Source organism: Ranitomeya imitator, chromosome 1 (genome assembly GCF_032444005.1).
Source record: "Ranitomeya imitator isolate aRanImi1 chromosome 1, aRanImi1.pri, whole genome shotgun sequence".
NCBI lineage: Eukaryota > Metazoa > Chordata > Amphibia > Anura > Dendrobatidae > Ranitomeya > Ranitomeya imitator.
The window spans coordinates 1,107,203,663-1,107,221,968 of NC_091282.1; the positions used below are offsets into that span (position 1 = coordinate 1,107,203,663).

General features: G+C 44.2%; 1 protein-coding gene across 2 annotated transcripts in view; it reads left to right on the forward strand.

Annotated features, from left to right (window-relative positions):
- Positions 1-7,086: 7,086 nt before the first annotated feature.
- LOC138656960 (cytochrome P450 4V2-like) overlaps positions 7,087-18,306 on the forward strand; it is a 146,232-nt gene continuing 135,012 nt past the window's right edge. For both annotated transcript variants that reach the window (XM_069744364.1, XM_069744365.1), the window contains exons 1-2: positions 7,087-7,382; positions 9,193-9,305. In XM_069744364.1, the coding sequence (XP_069600465.1) occupies positions 7,190-7,382; positions 9,193-9,305 (306 nt within the window). In that variant the 5' untranslated portion in view covers positions 7,087-7,189. The remainder of the gene's footprint in view (positions 7,383-9,192; positions 9,306-18,306) is intronic.

An 18,306-nucleotide genomic window follows, 5' to 3' on the forward strand; every position in this document is an offset into this window, starting at 1 on the left:
AAAATACTTTTCCATTGTTCTCATGGTGATTGCAGATGCTGAGTGTAGACTTGTCGCCATTGATGTTGTCTCATTTGAATGAGGAAATGACTCACAGACTTTCAAAAACTCTGACATGGGACAACGTTTGTATGCTAATAATTTCAATTTCCTACCACCACAATCTCTTCCGAACACTGTAGGACTGCCCATGCCATTTGTTGTTGTTGGGGATGAGGCATTTCAAATGTGTGCCAACCTCATAAAACAATACTTAAGTTGGGTCTTGAATCACACCAAAGGGATTTTCAACTACAGACTGACAAGGACACGAAGAACTGTGGAGTGTGCTTTTGGTTTGCTGGCAGCTAAATGGCACATTTTGGTAACACCAATCAATCTTAAAATAGAGACAATTGATGAGGTTGTGAAAGCGTGTGTTGTTCTTCATAATTACATCCTGGAAAAAGAGCAACCCCACTTTGAACTTGATGAACCTGTTAATACCACATTGGCGGATTATCATGCTCAAATAAATTGGCTGCCTACTTTGTCTTTGATATTGGATGTGTGTCATGCCAAGATGAAATGGTTTAAGCTGTAAATACCCTGTTTCTCCGAAAATAGGGCGCCCCCTAAAAGTAAGGCATGCTAGGGGGGCACTTTGCCTGCTAATATAAGGCACCCCCCTGAAAATGAGGCATACCTTGTTCTGTGCATGGGGCATACAGTTGTGTCTTGCTCCCGCTGTCCGGTGCCCGCTACTGCAGCCGCGCTGTTCGCAGGAGTTATTCACAGCCTCGGAGCTGTGTGCCGATCTCTGCCCATGAGCCCTGCGCCAATCACAGCGCAGGAACCACGGACTAGCAGACGTCATCCATAGCCTCTGATTGTTCCTGGGCTGTGATTGGTCCAGGGCTCCTGCGCTCTGATTGGCCCAGGGCTCCTGCACCACCAAAGCACTGAAAGCAGCACCGCGGAGGAAGCCAGTAAGAAAATGAAAGTGTGTGTGTGTGTCTGTGTAAGGGTGTGTGTGTGTACGGTACACACACGGGAGGCTGCAGTGGGATATTGTGATAATGGGAGGCTGCAGTGGTATACCAGGATGATGGGAGGCTGCAATACTGTACTGTAGAATGATGGGGGCTGTAATGTAATGATGGGGGTGCTGTATTGGGGACTGTAAAGGGATGATGAGTGCTGCAATGGGATGATAGGAATATTTGGGGCTGCAAAATGATGATGGGGCTGCTACGGTAAAGGAACTGCTGTGGGTGATTGTTACGGTAGCGGTACTGTGTCCAGAAAGTGTGTGGGAGCCATTTTAGAGCCCTTATGTTTTGTGGCCCTGTGTGGGAGACAGGCAATTACAGTACTGTACCGTAGTGTGTTACTTTGATTTGTTGTCTGCTTTTCTGCTGAACGGTCTACCGTAAAGTACCGTACTGAAAAAAAATACCGTAAACAATGGGGATACAGTATATTTTTACCCCTAGACATGAGCGCTAAAAGAAAGAGCTATTCCGTCGAGTACAAAAAAGGAATCCTGGAAGAATCGTGGGCCAAAAATCTTACTGAATGCTGCAAAGAGAAAATGTTGAGTTTCCGATTGGTCCAAGAATGGCGAGCAGATTACGGTAACCTCAGTCAACAAGGGGACAGCGGAAATGCTAAAAAGCGCAAGGTTGGATCTGGTCTGCAACCATTACATTCCGAGCTGGAAGAGCTGATCTGTGAGTGGGTTGCTGACAGGAGAGCAAAGACATTGGTTTGGACTAGGCCTCAGATTTAAGAATTTGTCCTTGCAATGGCACCACAGTGAAATTTCCCCTGAAGAATTCAAGGCATCACAACACTGGCTGGATAACTTCCTTCAACGAAGTGAATTGTCTTTGAGAAGATCCATAACACTCTTTAGGCTGGAAGATACTGAAATTATTAAACGCGCATTTGCATACAAGAACTTTTATTGATGATGCTGACTTCTCTAAATACAATCTTTCCAACATGATTGCCATGGATGAAACTGCAGTGTTTATGGGCCAAGCATCTCAAACAACAATTGAACAACGAGGTACCTCCTCAGTGTACTTTCCCTCCACTGCTTATGAAAGTGCACGTGTTATCTATATTTTGGCGATGCATCTGGATGGCACTAAAGTCCCACCTTTGCTCATTTCAAAGGGCAAGAAAGACAAGATTGAACGTGTTTCAAGCATTTATATTCTTGAAACTAAAAAAGCCTGGGCCACACAAGCAGTTATAAGGAAGTGGGTCGATTTAATGCTGCCGCGTGTTATGCGAGGGAGGCAAAGATGAATGCTGATCTGGGATGCAGCCAGCACACACCGCGCCAAAGACATGAAGAACTTCCTTCATGAGAGAAGGATAGATCAAATAATGATTCCTGCAGGAATGACGGCTTATCTCCAGTCTCTTGATATCGCCATTAACAAGCCATTCAAGGACAATTTGCGTGTGGAAATCAATGACTACATTGAAAATAGAATGGAGAGAAATCAATGTGGAAACTTTGTGAATCCTAAAGAGATTGTGACTTGGGTGAAGAATTCATGGGAGAAAATCACTGACACTTGCATTGCAAATGCACTACGAGCAGGCTACCTTGACAAGAAGTGCTCATTTAAGGACAGTGCTATTGGAAGACATGAGAGATATGGGCTAATGATTCTGAAAGAAATGGATTCACAAGAAATTCCACAGGAACTTCAGAGTTTGGATTGTTATGATGATGTTCCAGAAGATGATGACATGGTTGTCATTGAATAAATCTTGTTTTGTGTTATTAAATATTGAGATCAGTAAATGAACCATTGTTCGTTGTTTTACATGTTGTACATGGAAATACCGTAATTATATGGTAGTAACAAGAAATTCTTGATACGATTCACAGTTTATTGGATTCTACTGTTTTGTGATTACTACTGTTCAGCATACGCTGGTACGTTGATAAATGTTAATTTTTTTGTTCAAAAATAATTTGTCAATTCTTTTACACGTTTAAATAAAGAGATAAATACTTCACTCAACAATACACACGTTTAAATAAAGAGCTAAAGAAAACACAGTGAGACAGTTATTGTGAATCAAAATAATTTTTATTAAGAAAAATAAAAACAATTTTAAAATTTAAAAAAAAATGAAAATATGATTATTTTTGGGTTCTACGGGAGGGAATGACATGGTGGACCTGGGATGTGTTGGGCTGTGATGGTTACTGTTGGGCTCAAGGACACTGACACAGAATGCACCCTTATCCACCCTGAGTTTGTGCAACTGTAAGAACTAATTTCTGGGAAGACCCTGACTGTTGCCGGATTTTGGGTTGTTCAGCTTCCCTTATGGATGTCCCTGGTTTTGCTGGATTGGGGAGCAAGGAGAGGGATATGTGAAGTGGGGGTGTCCAAGAATCTCCCCACAAATGTGTTATTGGGAACTGATCTGTGATGATTGATTAGCCAAAATTTTCCTAGCAACCCTCCCAAGTTTGACATGTCATGCATTTCAAAGGTTAATACTGTGAATGTTATGCATAAGGAAAATGTGTTCTGTGATAAGGGATAACTCAGCCACTTCACGCTGTGGGGTGATGTTGCTGAGGATCCCCTAAAATTAGCCAGCATAAGTGCTAAGGGACAGGCACAGGGATCACAAAGCTAGTGGTCCCATGTAGCTGACCATTGTCACGACGGAAGGTGACATAGCCGGTAGTAGCTTCCCCATGATTAGCACAGCTCCTGAGGAAATGGGAGGATGGGGAGAAGCATGGGGATCATAAGGAAGGTGGTCACATGCAACTGATCAGTGTTACAATGGACAGTGACATGGCCAGTGATAGCTGGCCATAATTAGCACAGCTCCTAAGGTAATAAGGGAGGCAGAGAAGGTCTGCTTCCGTCTTTCTGGTGCCGCCACCTTCTTGTTGCTGCCGTCTTTCTGTTGCTGCCGTCCTGGTGCTGTTGGATGTTAGTATAGAAGCTTTGAAAATGTCTGTTTCTCTTTGCAGTCTGTACTCTGTACTAATTTTTTTCAGGTCCCTTGTAGACTGTTTGCTTCTCCAGCCCTGTTGCTGCCATCGTAGATAGACATACAAGGCAAAAAATAGTAATAAAATATGTATCAAGAAACAAAGTAATTCAAATCGGAGAGCTGGTACCAATATGGTATCCCACAAATGGAATAGGGTGAAGAGGAAGTAAACAGTAGATTACAATTTTTGTATAAAGTGACAGTGCAGCATAATATTAGCATTAAGCCATTAAAGGAAGGGATAAAGTCACATTGTAAGAAGAAAAATCATCAATAACACTACCAGTGTTACTAATGGCGAAATACATCTACCAATCAAAGGCTTTTACCCATATTTCAATTTGTGAGGCCACACGCACAGCCCCAACGCGTGTCTCGCGTTTGCTTTCCCATGGGGCCGTAGTGAGTAGAGTGTCCCCATTACCCCTTAAATATACATGTAGAATGTAAATACTACCGATTGAGTGCGGCGCATGTGTCGGACGATGAGCGCTGGAAATTACAAATACTTTTAGATTACATCTTGGATTATATACTCCAATTTTTTTGTAAGCATGCTAATTGAGATTGTCACTTCCCATAGTACCCAATTTCCTACTTCGTTATGTCAATTTTACCAGTCTATTTATAAGAGATTCAGATGGTCAACTATTTTTGCTACTGCAATCCCATGTGAGAGGCGGAGGAGGGAGGGGTGAAGTCACCCAATCAATAGGGGCTTCAGAGATTTTAATATTTTCTATTATTGGGGTAATCACTTTTTCACACAGGGCCCTATAGATTTGGATTTCTTTTTCCCATAATAATAAATACTTTCATTTAAAAACTGCATTTTATGTTTACTTGTGTTATCTTTGTCTAATATTTTTTTTTTTTTTGGTAATCTGTAACATTTAAGTCTGAGAAACATGCAAATGAATAGAAAATCAGGAAGGGGCAAACACTTTTTCACAACACTGTCTAAAATACAAAGGAAATTTGTCATTTTTAACTTTAGGCCTTATAGAGATAATTTTATTTTCATCTTGCTTAGCTGTTCACAATAACAGTAATTTTCACCAGGGGTGCCCAAATTTTTACATGCCACTGCATACAGTTAACTGTGGAGGACATTATACAGTGTAGAGGGGAGCTATGGGCCCACCATACTCTGTATAAGGGAGCTGTGGGCCCATCATGCTTTGCATAGGGGAACGGTGGGGGCATCACACTGTGCATAGGAGAGCTTTGTGGGCATAACCTTTTGAATAATTCGGGTGAACCACATCAATCTATAATGAAGCATCTGAGGTGCTGAAGCATTTTTTTTATAGCTCTACATTTGCAAGCTTCAATTCAGCAAGTTTCCTCTTAGCATTCTAGTAACACGGATTAAGTTGCTGATGGAAACTCTGATGAGAATTTGAAGCAACTATAACTTCAGCAATAGAGAGAGCAATCTACTTAGAATTCTGTGCTTTATGACTGATCTACAACCCCAATCCCAAAAATGCTGTAAAACAGGTAATGAAAACAATAATTTGGAAATCTCTCACAGCCATGTTTGATTCATATCAGAACATAGAGAACAGATCAGAAGGTGAAAATTAGACATTTTCCATTTCATTTGAAACCACTTGCACTAATGTTTTTCATTAGCACCACTTACTTTTTCAACATTGTATTAACTCTGTCAACTTTTTTTGAGATGTGTTCCTGCCATCACTTTCTAAATAAGTAAATCTTTTCAAATTGCACTTTAACTACCTGTGTTCTATGCTCATATGAATAAAATATTGCTATAAGAGATTTCCAAATCATTGCATTCTTGCTTTCTTTACATTTTTCTCCAATGTTTTTTAAGTTGAGGTTGTATAAATGATCATCTAGCCAATAGAGATGAGCGAACATCGTCGGCTGCCTCCTTATTCGGCAAGCTATAGCGCTTACTGAATAAGCTGCAGAGGCTTGTCGGATACCTGGAGAGCTCCCGATAATCAGCTGTTCGGTGGCGCAATTGTGTGTGTTGCGGCTGTGTGACATTCACAACACATGCATGGAGAGCTTGGTTGTTGGGCTCTCCATGCATGTGGTGTGACTATCACATAGCCGTGACACATGCTTCTGATCAGCCGGCGCACTCCAGGTATCCGGGTTCCCTCTGCAGCTTATTCGGTAAGCGCTATAATTTGCCAAATAATGAGGGACCCCAACATATTCGCTCATGTCTACTAGCCATCAGATGAGGGACATGTCCCCATAAGACCCATACCCCAAATAACGACACATAGACAATTAAGCTGGCATAAAAATGGCCGTGAGGTTTTATTTTGGGTTACATAAATACCTTTAAATATTCTCCAATAAATAAACATCCAAATAACATGTTTCCAACAACCAGAAATTTCCAAATGACCAAATCCACCCATAACTGAGTGATTTTTTCCCACAAGCAAAACCTCGCGACAATATAATAAAATAAATAAATAAATAGGGGGGGAGGGTGGGCTCTTCTTTCTTCTTGCGCCAGCAACTGAGGTACACCGGGCAGAGCAGGGGGAGGTTATATGACGCAAAAAAATGCCAAAACTCTTGTGGCCAATCAAATTGCCATAAAAACGGCACGCAAAAAAACAGGCTAAAACCAGTTTTTGGCTCAGAACCATTCCTAGCTCCAACCTTAATTACACAATAAAATTAAGTCGCAATCTAATCCTAAGCAACATTTGAACTAAGGGGGGTCTATGAGGACATGAGACCCCCGCTATATTTCTTGTCATCTACGCGGGGGGGGGGGCTAACAATCTTTGCAGACTGGAATGCCCAATTAAGGTTTATTTAGATAAAAAGTGACAAAACGTTTTAAGATGTAGGAAATTTGTAACAACAGGGTTATTGCTAAAAATACAACCTTGACATAAAATGATTTCATTATACTGCACTGTCCAGATTAGATAACACAGTATTGTTAATGTTTCACAAATGCTTTACAACTAAAGCATGACTTATAGCCATAAAACAGCATGTGATCATTCATATCTGCATGATGTTTTTTTTTTTTAAGCAGTTGTAGCCAGGAGGAACATAGTAGTCTGCAAGACTGTACAATAATGTACAGTTCACATCTTGGAACCAAGGTTTGAAGAAATTCTCTAAGGTTGATATTGGTGAATGTCCTGTGATGGCTCTAAGTGAAGACGTACATCTGATCTGGCTGTCTGCAGCTATAGTCTTGCTGACATTGCTGGCTATTTCTGCTACCCCTTTTCTTACTGAGTATATTCGAAAATGGAATATAATGAAGCCCATTCCTGGATTCAGTCCAACCTACCCAATAATTGGAAATGCTCTGCGATTCAAGCCAAATGGTGGAGGTACAGAATTTTTTCTATATTCTTCTTTTTGAAGTTTTTTTTTTTAATTCTTGCTATGCACCACCCACTCGTCAGACCATTAGGCACCTAGCATTTCAGATTTACCAAAAGTGTTGCTTAAAGGGATTGTCTACATTTTTTTTCATGGTTGCACAGCTCCGATCCTTCTAATTTCTTGCTCTTAAGAGGGAAGAGCGCTCCTGATGTATTGACCGACCAGCGGTATGATTACGTGATTGCACCTCTGACACTCTCATGCTGCAAGTATGGGTACTTTTGGAGCAAGAGGTTTCAAGGCTGGCAGGATCCAGTAATTCAATCAGCTACAAATACAAAAGAACTTGTAGGAACTACACTTCTTGGCTAGGAGACTGGCCACTGGCAAAAGACTGCTGATGAGCACAAAATACTGAAGACAAAAGAGATGATTTTTAAATAATAAGTATGGTAAATGGCATAGTAGCTTGCTTTTACGAACACTTTGTTATTTTACTCATTTAAATTATAATAAGTAGTAATGATGTTCAAAGTTTCTTCATAAGAGACAGGTATCCACAAGGCGACAGTAACAAGAAATGCCCTCATCCTCTCTTAAAAAGGACCTGTCACTAGGTCAAAAATGGTCAGTTCTTGCTCTTACTTCATTCCTTCTGCTCCCCTGAGTATTCTATTGTTTTTTGAGGATAGTTCTAGGAATATGGACCTTCTTATTTGCATTTAGATTTTTTTTTAAATCAAGGCAGTGTTGCTCACAGGATTCTCTGGGAGCATGTCTTTAGGCAGTTCCACTAATTGACACTGTGAGTAAAACCTTCCTGCTAAAGAGCAGAAACATTAGAAGCAAATAAAAATGTTTAAATCTCTGAAACCATATGGAGGATTTAAAAAACAAACAAACAAGATCTGCCTTCTTTTGACCTGGGGACAGGTCCTGTTTAAGTCATACTAAGGTTTCAGTTGTTGGGGCGGCGCAGCGCTGGTTCAGTCACCGCTCTGAGAATAGAGAGCGGCGGCTGTTACCGTGCCCCCCATACTGACTGACAGCCGGCTCTAATGCTGAGCTGCTGTCAGTTAGTGCAAAGGGTGTGGTTACAGCCGCTACTCTCTATGGGTCAGTGAAAAAAGCAGACAACACTTGGATTCCATCATTGTTTTTCACTGACTGATAGCAAGGAGAAGATGGAGAAACTTTATTTTTTCTCATCAGCAGATTAAACACTGATGAAACTCACTAATAAAACTCAGGCCGTTTTTCTCCATACATTGAAAAACTGATGTCTAAATGAGGCCTTAGTATAAGGACGGAGGTGTTCACTACTCAGTGTCTTGGTGGCTTTGGTTATTGGCATTATATGTCCATGTGGTACACTACCTTACAATATTAAGGATCTTTCAGACATCCATGATCATCGGCCCAATCTCAGATTGTAATGCACGGACTGGCCGTTTGTCTGCAGACCCCACCGAGACAGCCTCATAGAAATATATGAAGCTGTAATGATGTGTTCGGGAGACACATGGCCTGTTTTTGCATTACAATCCAATATTGGACCGATGATCATGGACATCTGAATGAGACCTTAAGTTGTGCAACATCATAAAAACATTTTGTTCAATAAAATTGTGCACCTCACAACCTCTGTATTTTCTGAGACCCAGCTTGAGAAAGGCATGTGCTACACAGCAATTCCTATTATGAATGGAAAAAAAGGTTGCAGATGATACTATGGTTTGTATAGTCGCACTCACATAAAAACACTTACGTTCTAGCTTCCTATTTAAGCATTGTTTATATTTATTAATTCTTTAGATTTTTTCATTGGATTGGTTGAGCACACAGAGGCTTTCAGACACCTACCATTGATGAAAATATGGGTTGGACCAGTACCTTTTCTGATATTATACCATGCAGAAACTGTAGAGGTTAGTCCTTTCATATCCCTTATGTTTGCTACCAGCTACCAGTTTGTATAAGCATGATGGGTTTTAATTCATCAAATAGTTTTAGCCAGAAAGATGGCATAAAGCACTTTTAAAAGTCACAATTTTTTGCACAATGAAGAGCTGCGCAAAAGTTTTGCGACTTTTGACGTTTGCAGCATGTAATTTTGGTGAAGCTGGAGAGGAGCCAGAGCAGGATAGGGTGTAACTACCCCAGCCTATGAAATTCAAGAAACATTTCTACATTTCTTATGCCAGAAAAGCAAATCTAGTCTGCATCTGAAGTAGCATTTCTAGTGAGGCAAGGAGGCGCACACCACTGAGAAGATACGCTGAATTCATTAAGTGGTGTCTACATTGATAGATTATAATGAGGGCAATCTGGGCTACCTCCCTCATTATAATGTTATAATGTAACTCCCCCTTTATGTATAATAATCTCTGGAGCAGATCCCAAACAGAGTGATCTATTTCAAGTGTTTATTTCTGTTAATGTTGATGATTATGACTTATAGCCAATGAAAAGCCAAAAGTCATCTCAGTAAATTAGAATTTAACAAAAAAACACTTGAAAAGGCTTCCTAAGCATTTTAAAAGGTTCCTTAGTCTGTTTCAGTAGGCTCCACAATCTTGGGGAAGACTGCTGACTTGACAGATGTCCAGAAGGAAGTCATTGACACACTCCACAAAGTGGGTAAGCTACAAAACGTCATTGCTAAAGAAGCCGGCTGTTCACAGAGTGCTGTATCCAAGCGTATTAATGGAAAATTGAGTGGAAGGAAAAAGTGTGGTAGAAAAAGGTGCACAAGCAACTGGGTTAAACTCAGCCTTGAAAGGATTATTAAGAAAAGGCCATTCAAAAATTTGGTGGAGATTCACGAGGCGTGGACTGCTACTGGAGTCATTGCTTCAAGAGCCACCACACACAGACGTATCCAGGACATGGGCTACAAGGGTTCACATTCCTTGTGTCAATCCACTCATGACCAATAGACAAAGCCAGAAGCGTCTTACCTGATCCAAGGAGAAAGAGAACTGGACTGTTGCTCAGTGGTCCAAGGTGTTGCTTTCAGTTGAAAGTAAATTTTGCATTTCACTTTGAAATCAAGGTCCCAGAGTCTGGAGGAAGAGTGGAGAGGCCACAATCCAAGCTGCTTGAGGTTTATTGTGAAGTTTCCACAATTAGAGTTGAGCGACCTTGACCTTTTTAGAGTCGAGCCGGGTTTCGCGAAACCCGACTATCTCAAAAGTCGGGTCGAGTGAAATCGGCCGATTATGGTGAAAAGTAGGGATCGACCGAAACACGAAACCCAATGCAAGTCAATGGGGCAGCATAGTCGGCAGTGAGTGGGGGCCAGGAAAACACCTAGAGTGCCCATTTTAATGTCAAAACCATCCATTCTTCTTAATGAAGCTTGTCAAGCGTAATTTACCTTATAATAATTGGAAGGCATTTGAAATTGGGGGTCATTTGGCTAAAGTTGTGTGGGGTAGCGCTGGTTCAAGTAATTAGTGGGCCCAGGAAATCTGGACCACGTCACGGCAGTGGAGCAGGGAGAGGTAAGTATTTCAACTTTGCAAGTGCTGTGATCCTGAGCAAGCAGGGGGGGCCCACTTGTTGGCATTGGCACTGGCACAGGGCCCCTCAAAGTACCGCGGTGTGTTTGCACGGCGGGGGCGCCTCCCACCGGCAGCAACACTTTTGCGTACTATGAGAGGCCCTGTGCCAGTGACGTCGCCAACTAGTATTCCTCCCCCCACCTGATGAAGGAACCTGAACTTTCATCTGCACCTTCCTCTTTGTCCCCGTGTAAGGTGGTATGGTATGCGGGAAGAGCAACCTGACTTTCAGCAGGGTCACAATGTTGTTGTGTAGCATGCACGGGGAATGTTGCGTTATGGGTCAATGTACCAGCAGACTCATCTATCACTGGCTGGGCAATGGGCACGATGAAGTGGAAACACAGATATAGGCCCAAAGAATAAAGTGGGCTAAATGCAGTTCAAAATTGGTAACACAGGAATAACCAGGGGGCATTGCAGTGGAGGACAACTGGAATGAGAGGCTGACACAGAGAGTAGGGCCAAATCAGTAAGTAGTCGAAATGCAGTTCAAAATTGGCAACCGTAGTAAACAGGCGGCACAGCTTTGTTCAGTGGAGGAGAACAGCAAGGAGAGGCAGACACCGATAGTAGGCCCCAACCCAACTAGTAGGCCAAATGCAGTCTAACATTAACAACTACTTAACGAGAGCCTGAAAATGGAATTTCAGGACAGGAAACCAGGAGAACAGCAAGGAGTGGCAGACACCGATAGTAGGCCCCAAACCAACTAGTACGCCAAATGCAGTTGTTCCATTTAACCACAATTTAATGAGAGCCTGTAGATAGAAGCTCAGGAAAGGCAACCTGGGGAACACCTTGGAGTGTAACACACCATCTCTCTCCACCCCATACCCATTTTGTAGGCCTAATGCAGTGTACTTTTCTACAACTACTAAACGAGAGTCGGAAGACCGAAGCAATGGCAAGGCAACCTGGGGAACACCTTGGAGTGTAACACACCCTCTCTCTACACCCCATACCCAATTTGAAGGCCTAATGCAGTGTAGTTTCCAAGAACTACTAAATGAGAGCCGGAAGATCGAAGCTCAGGAAAGGCAACCTGGGGAACACCTTGGAGTGTAACACACCCTCTCTCTACACCCCATACCCAATTTGAAGGCCTAATGCAGCGTAGTTTCCGACAACTACTAAACGAGAGCCGGAAGATCGAAGCTCAGGAAAGGCAACCTGGGGAACACCTTGGAGTGGAACACACCATCTCTCTACACCCCATACCCAATTTGAAGGCCTAATGCAGCGTAGTTTCCAACAACTACTAAACGAGAGCCGGAAGATCGAAGCTCAGGAAAGGCAACCTGGGGAACACCTTGGAGTGTAACACAACGTCTCTCTACACCACGGAAGGGCTGATTCTTAGGAAGGAAGGCTGTTGGAAATAAGCATTGCGCGTCCGAGGGTGATTATATTCTTATTAGGTATATACTCACCCTCGGACGCGCCCTGCTTCTTTATTTGGAATGAATGTTTATTTGCAATGTGGTGTTGACTTTCTCTATTATTTTGGTAATTAATGATTTTATTATTTTCATTGTTTTGCATCTTCTCGGCAATAATATAAAGAAGACGCGACAGGACAACACTCGGTGGATGCCATATCTGTGTTTTCAATTTAAAAAACCTTTCAGTTAACTACTTGCAGGAGAAAGTAATTGTAGCTGGTGGCCATTTTTAGTACTGTACCAGATTTTAGTTGTGTGTTTGTTTTTAATGTTAAAATGTCTGCATTTGATATCTCACCAGTATTTTCTTTTTTATAAGCAAAATACTTTTTTTTTTTTTTATGATGTTGGTTCAAGGGGTACACGGGCAGCAGTAGACAGGTCAGTGGAGGCCTAGTGGAAGGAGGGACCGCAGACAGGCTTCGAAGCCCTAACATAATAAATTGGGCTGCCTGTAGGCAATTTAAAATTGGTTCCAGGGGAACACGGGCAGCAGTAGACAGGTCAGTGGAGGCCTAGAGGAAGGAGGGACCGCAGATGCGCCAATGTTTCCCCCATACCAAATTTGTAGGCCTAATGCAGTGTAGTTTCCAACAACTACTAAACGAGAGCCGGAATATCGAAGCTCAGGAAAGGCAACCTGGGGAACACCTTGGAGTGTAACACACCCTCTCTCTACACCCCATACCCAATTTGAAGGCCAAATGCAGTGTAGTTTCCAAGAACTACTAAACGAGAGCCGGAAGATCGAAGCTCAGGAAAGGCAACCTGGGGAACACCTTGGAGTGTAACACACCCTCTCTCTACACCCCATACCCAATTTGAAGGCCTAATGCAGCGTAGTTTCCAACAACTACTAAACGAGAGCCGGAAGATCGAAGCTCAGGAAAGGCAACCTGGGGAACACCTTGGAGTGTAACAAACCCTCTCTCTACACCCCATACCCAATTTGTAGGCCTAATGCAGCGTAGTTTCCGACAATTACTAAACGAGAGCATGAAGATCGAAGCTCAGGAAAGGCAACCTGGGGAACACCTTGGAGTGTAACACACCCTCTCTCTACACCCCATACCCAATTTGAAGGCCTAATGCAGCGTAGTTTCCAACAACTACTAAACGAGAGCCGGAAGATCGAAGCTCAGGAAAGGCAACCTGGGGAACACCTTGGAGTGTAACACACCCTCTCTCTACACCCCATACCCAATTTGAAGGCCTAATGCAGTGTAGTTTCCAAGAACTACTAAACGAGAGCCGGAAGATCGAAGCTCAGGAAAGACAACCTGGGGAACACCTTGAAGTGTAACACAACGTCTCTCTACACCACGGAAGGGCTGATTCTTAGGAAGGAAGGCTGTTGGAAATAAGCATTGCGCGTCCGAGGGTGATTATATTCTTATTAGGTATATACTCACCCTCGGACGCGCCCTGCTTCTTTATTTGGAATGAATGTTTATTTGCAATGTGGTGTTGACTTTCTCTATTATTTTGGTAATTAATGATTTTATTATTTTCATTGTTTTGCATCTTCTCGGCAATAATATAAAGAAGACGCGACAGGACAACACTCGGTGGATGCCATATCTGTGTTTTCAATTTAAAAAACCTTTCAGTTAAATACTTGCAGGATAAAGTAATTGTAGCTGGTGGCCATTTTTAGTACTGTACCAGATTTTAGTTGTGTGTTTGTTTTTAATGTTAAAATGTCTGCATTTGATATCTCACCAGTATTTTCTTTTTTATAAGCAAAATACTTTTTTTTTTATTTTATGATGTTGGTTCAAGGGGTACACGGGCAGCAGTAGACAGGTCAGTGGAGGCCTAGTGGAAGGAGGGACCGCAGACAGGCTTCGAAGCCCTAACATAATAAATTGGGCTGCCTGTAGGCAGTTTAAAATTGGTTCCAGGGGAACACGGGCAGCAGTAGACAGGTCAGTGGAGGCCTAGTGGAAGGAGGGACCGCAGACAGGCTTCGAAGCCCTAACATAATAAATTGGGCTGCCTGTAGGCAATTTAAAATTGGTTCCAGGGGAACACGGGCAGCAGTAGACAGGTAAGTGGAGGCCTAGTGGAAGGAGGGACTGCAGACAGGCTTCGAAGGCCTAACATAATAAAATGGGCTGGCTGTAGGCAATTTAAAATTGGTTCCAGGGGAACACGGGCAGCAGTAGACAGGTCAGTGGAGGCCTAGTGGAAGGAGGGACCGCAGACAGGCTTCGAAGGCCTAACATAATAAAATGGGCTGGCTGTAGGCAATTTAAAATTGGTTCCAGGGGAACACGGGCAGCAGTAGACAGGTAAGTGGAGGCCTAGTGGAAGGAGGGACCGCAGACAGGCTTCGAAGGCCTAACATAATAAATTGGGCTGCCTGTAGGCAATTTAAAATTGGTTCCAGGGGAACACGGGCAGCAGTAGACAGGTAAGTGGAGGCCTAGTGGAAGGAGGGACCGCAGACAGGCTTCGAAGGCCTAACGTAATAAAATGGGCTGGCTGTAGGCAATTTACAATTGGTTCCATGGGAACACGGGCAGCAGTAGACAGGTCAGTGGAGGCCTAGTGGAAGGAGTGACGGCAGACAGGCATCAAAGGCCTAACATCATAACATTGGGCTGTTGGCAATTTAAAATTGGTTCCAGGGGTACACGGGCAGCAGTGGTCTGGTCAGTGGAAGTCTAGTGGAAGGAGTGACGGCAGACAGGCATCAAAGGCCTAACATAATAACATTTGGCTGTTGGCAATTTAAAATTGGTTCCAGGGGTACACGGGCAACAGTGGTCTGGTCAGTGGAAGTCTAGTGGAAGGAGTGACGGCAGACAGGCTAAGAAGGCCTAACATAACAAAATTGGGCTGGCTGTAGGCAAGTTTAAATTGGTTCCAGGGGAACACGGCCAGCAGTGGCCTGGTCAGTGTAGTAGTTGTAGAAAGAACGGACCGCAGACAGGCTTCGAAGGCCTAACATAACAAAAATGTCAAAACAATGGTATTGTCAGTGCCAGGCATTGAAGGATGTCAGCGCATAGACTAAACATTGGTGAAGCTGTGAGAGATAATTTTGCTAGTGGTAGAGCACTGTTTGAGCTGGGGGGGAACTGTCTTGTGGCCGGCGGTACAGGCCCAGGGCCCCTCATATAACAATGGTGTGTCTGACGTTGGGTGCGCACCACCACCGCCAGAGACACTTTATTGTACTATGAGGGACCCAGTGGCAGTGCCGTCGACCAAAAGCGGGCACACCCACCTCTTCAGACAAACAGCACTCTCACGGGTGCTGGCGCAAAGTGGCGATACCACGGCCCCGTGTGGGGAGTTTGGCCATTTTGTTAGGAGTAAACATGTCGTATGCTGGACAATCAGGTGCAGAAAATTACGAGATTGGAAAAGTCATTCAGAAGAGTCCACAGGCAAGACCTTTTCATAGGAAAGTTAGGTGTCAGCCGGGCAAGGTGGGGCAAAAGATTTCAAAATCCAGTTGTGGTTCATTTTAATGAAGGTTAGATCATCTACATTTTGGGTAGCCAGACGAGTCCTTTTTTCAGTTAGTATTGAACCTGCAGCACTGAATACTCTTTCTGATAGGACACTAGCTGCCGGGCAAGCAAGCTCCTGCAATGCATATTCTGCCAATTCTGGCCAGGTGTCTAATTTGGATGCCCAGTAATCAAATGGGAATGACGGTTGAGGGAGAACGTCGATAAGGGATGAAAAATAGTTTGTAACGATACTGGACAAATGTTGTCTCCTGTCACTTTGAATTGATGCTGCAGTACCTGTCCTGTCTGCGGTCACAGCAAAATCACTCCACAACCTGGTCAGAAAACCCCTCTGGCCAACGCCACTTCTGATTTCTGCCCCTCTAACACCTCTGGTCTGCTGGTCCCTGGAGCTCGTGTGAGAACGATCACGGGCGCTGTGTGCAGGGAATGCCAGAAGCAAACGGTCAACAAGAGTTGATTGTTTTGTTGCTAATATTAGTTCCAAGTTCTCATGTGGCATAATATTTTGCAATTTGCCTTTATAGCGAGGATCAAGGAGGCAGGCCAACCAGTAATCGTCATCGTTCATCATTTTTGTAATGCGTGTGTCCCTTTTGAGGATACGCAAGGCATAATCCGCCATGTGGGCCAAAGTTCCAGTTGTCAAATCTGTGGTTGTGCTTGGTTGAGGGGCAGTTGCAGGCAAATCTACGTCACTTGTGTCCCTCAAAAAACCAGAACCCGCCCTTGCCACGCCACCAATTTCCAATGACCCCGGGAAAGCTTCCTCATTAAAAATATACTCATCCCCATCATCCTCCTCATCCTCCACCTCCTCTTCGCCCGCTACCTCGTCCTGTACACTGCCCTGACCAGACAATGGCTGACTGTCATCAAGGCTTTCCTCTTCCTCTGGTGCAGATGCCTGATCCTTTATGTGCGTCAAACTTTGCATCAGCAGACACATTAGGGGGATGCTCATGCTTATTATGGCGTTGTCTGCACTAACCAGCCGTGTGCATTCCTCAAAACACTGAAGGACTTGACACATGTCTTGAATCTTCGACCACTGCACACCTGACAACTCCATGTCTGCCATCCTACTGCCTGCCCGTGTATGTGTATCCTCCCACAAAAACATAACAGCCCGCCTCTGTTCGCACAGTCTCTGAAGCATGTGCAGTGTTGAGTTCCACCTTGTAACAACGTCTATGATTAGGCGATGCTGGGGAAGGTTCAAAGAACGCTGATAGGTCTGCATACGGCTGGAGTGTACAGGCGAACGGCGGATATGTGCGCAAAGTCCACGCACTTTGAGGAGCAGGTCGGATAACCCCGGATAACTTTTCAGGAAGCACTGCACCACCAGGTTTAAGGTGTGAGCCAGGCAAGGAATGTGTTTCAGTTGGGAAAGGGAGATGGCAGCCATGAAATTCCTTCCGTTATCACTCACTACCTTGCCTGCCTCAAGATCTACAGTGCCCAGCCACGACTGCGTTTCTTGCTGCAAGAACTCGGACAGAACTTCCGCGGTGTGTCTGTTGTCGCCCAAACACTTCATAGCCAATACAGCCTGCTGACGTTTGCCAGTAGCTGCCCCATAATGGGAGACCTGGTGTGCAACAGTGGCAGCTGCGGATGGAGTGGTTGTGCGACTGCGGTCTGTGGACGAGCTCTCGCTTCTGCAGGAGGACGAGGAGGAGGAGGAGGAGGGGGTGCGAACGGCTACAGCCAACTGTTTCCTAGACCGTGGGCTAGGCAGAACTGTCCCAAACTTGCTGTCCCCTGTGGACCCTGAATCCACCACATTTACCCAGTGTGCCGTGATGGACACGTAACGTCCCTGGCCATGCCTACTGGTCCATGCATCTGTTGTCAGGTGCACCTTTGTGCTCACAGATTGCCTGAGTGCATGGACGATGCGCTCTTTAACATGCTGGTGGAGAGCTGGGATGGCTTTTCTGGAAAAAAAGTGTCGACTGGGTAGCTCGTAGCGTGGTACAGCGTAGTCCATCAGGTCTTTGAAAGCTTCGCTTTCAACTAACCGGTAGGGCATCATCTCTAACGAGATTAGTCTAGCTATGTGGGCGTTCAAACCCTGTGTACGCGGATGCGAGGCTAAGTACTTCCTTTTTCTAACCATAGTCTCATGTAGGGTGAGCTGGACTGGAGAGCTGGAGATCGTGGAACTAGCGGGGGTGCCGGTGGACATGGCAGACTGAGAGACGGTGGGAGATGGTATTGTTGCCGCCGGTGCCCTAGATGCAGTGTTTCCTACTACGAAACTGGCGATTCCCTGACCCTGACTGCTTTGGCCTGGCAAAGAAACCTGCACAGATACTGCAGGTGGTGCAGAAAATGGTGGCCCTACACTGCCGGAAGGGATGTTGCGTTGATGAGTAGCTTCATTGGCCGAGGGTGCTACAACCTTAAGGGACGTTTGGTAGT